We start from the raw sequence: 1,434 nt of genomic DNA on the forward strand, positions 1-1,434 counted from the left end.
TAGACCGAACTAGAACTGAACCAGAACTGAACTAGAATTGAACTAGATTTCGAGGGTTATTTCGGAATTTGAGTATATTCCATATTTTTTGAGTTTTTTAATAACATGTTTGTAGAATTTATTTTAGATTTAAATTCGAATAACTAATAAGGCCTTCCGCTAAAGCACAGGGTATAACTAAATTGTTTTTAGGAAAATACAAAATTAAAAAATAAATTTATAATTTTGTATTAATTTAAAAAACTTATGCACATGGGCGATATCATTATCGAACTTTTCAAGTTTTATCCAAAAGTTTTTAAAACAACTTCAACATATTAACAGCTCATGCGCACTGTACCAAAAATCCTCAACATACAAATTTAAAAATATCGTCTATGTTATAAAAAATATTAATTTAAATTTATTATTAAATAAAAAACGATACAATGATAATAAATGAAATGCGTTATGCATGATTTCAAAAAAAATATTTAACTCTTAATTTCTATATTTATGGAAACGAGACTGTATCTTTTTACGAAGTAGAGGAATATCTTCTTCAGGGAGTCTATTTTCAGGAGCTTCAGTCTCTACGGGAGGTTCAGTTTCTGCAGGAGCTTCAGTCTGTACAGGTTTCTCTGTTACCTCGGGAGCTTCTGTTTCTACAGGAGCTTCAGTAGGTGAAGGCACTTCAGTAAGACCCAAAATACAACTGTTTAATTCTTCATAAGCTTTAGCGGAATCCTTTTCATATTGACGTTTAGTTTCATTGGTACATTTGTATTCTCTATTGTTGATCAAACGGAATTCTTCGATCAAAGCAGACAAATGTTCAGAGGCATCAGCATTGATTCCATACATAACCTTGGCATTTTCCGAGCCCTAAAATAATAAATATTTAATTAGTTAACTTAATAAGTCGTAAAATCATTTGAAGGAGAAATATTCCTTGATATAAGGAATTTTCTTCAAAAGTTTTGAACAACTTACCCCTTCGACAAAGCATTCGAAAACTTTTTCAGCCGACTCATTTTCACTACATTGACTCAATACTTTACATGAGTTTTCAGCACGAGAAGCTAAATCATTACGTTGCTCTAAAGTAGCTTCCTCGGCTTGACTACGTTGATCCTCGGATTCCTGTACACAAGCACCATAATTAGCTTCATATTCTTTGGCAATCTTATCGATCAATGGAATATAGTAATTGAAACATTCCAAAGAAAGTGAAGGATTTCTTTGCATTAAACTATTCGATTGCGTCATAAACTTTAATAGACTTAGGTTGGTGTCTTGTTCCGGCAAAACACTGCCATTTGCAAAAATGACCAAACAGGCAATCACCATAAAAATTATACTTTGTTTGAATTGCATGATTATTTTATTTTATTTAATATATATTTTATAAATATTCGCTTATTTAGTGTTTTTATCACAAGTTTACTTGTTGAA

At 30.9% G+C, this 1,434-nt stretch overlaps 1 protein-coding gene across 1 annotated transcript; it reads right to left on the reverse strand.

The window, feature by feature from the left end:
• Positions 1-460: 460 nt before the first annotated feature.
• Positions 461-1,434, reverse strand: LOC111680128 (protein TsetseEP-like). Its single transcript, XM_023441750.2, has 2 exons — positions 973-1,434; positions 461-864 (listed from the first exon to the last, which is right to left on the reverse strand). The coding sequence occupies exons 1-2, from the start codon at positions 1,354-1,356 to the stop codon at positions 481-483; spliced, it is 768 nt and encodes a 255-aa protein (XP_023297518.2). The 5' UTR covers positions 1,357-1,434; the 3' UTR covers positions 461-480.

Source organism: Lucilia cuprina, chromosome 3 (assembly GCF_022045245.1).
Source record: "Lucilia cuprina isolate Lc7/37 chromosome 3, ASM2204524v1, whole genome shotgun sequence".
In the NCBI taxonomy this organism is placed as follows: domain Eukaryota; kingdom Metazoa; phylum Arthropoda; class Insecta; order Diptera; family Calliphoridae; genus Lucilia; species Lucilia cuprina.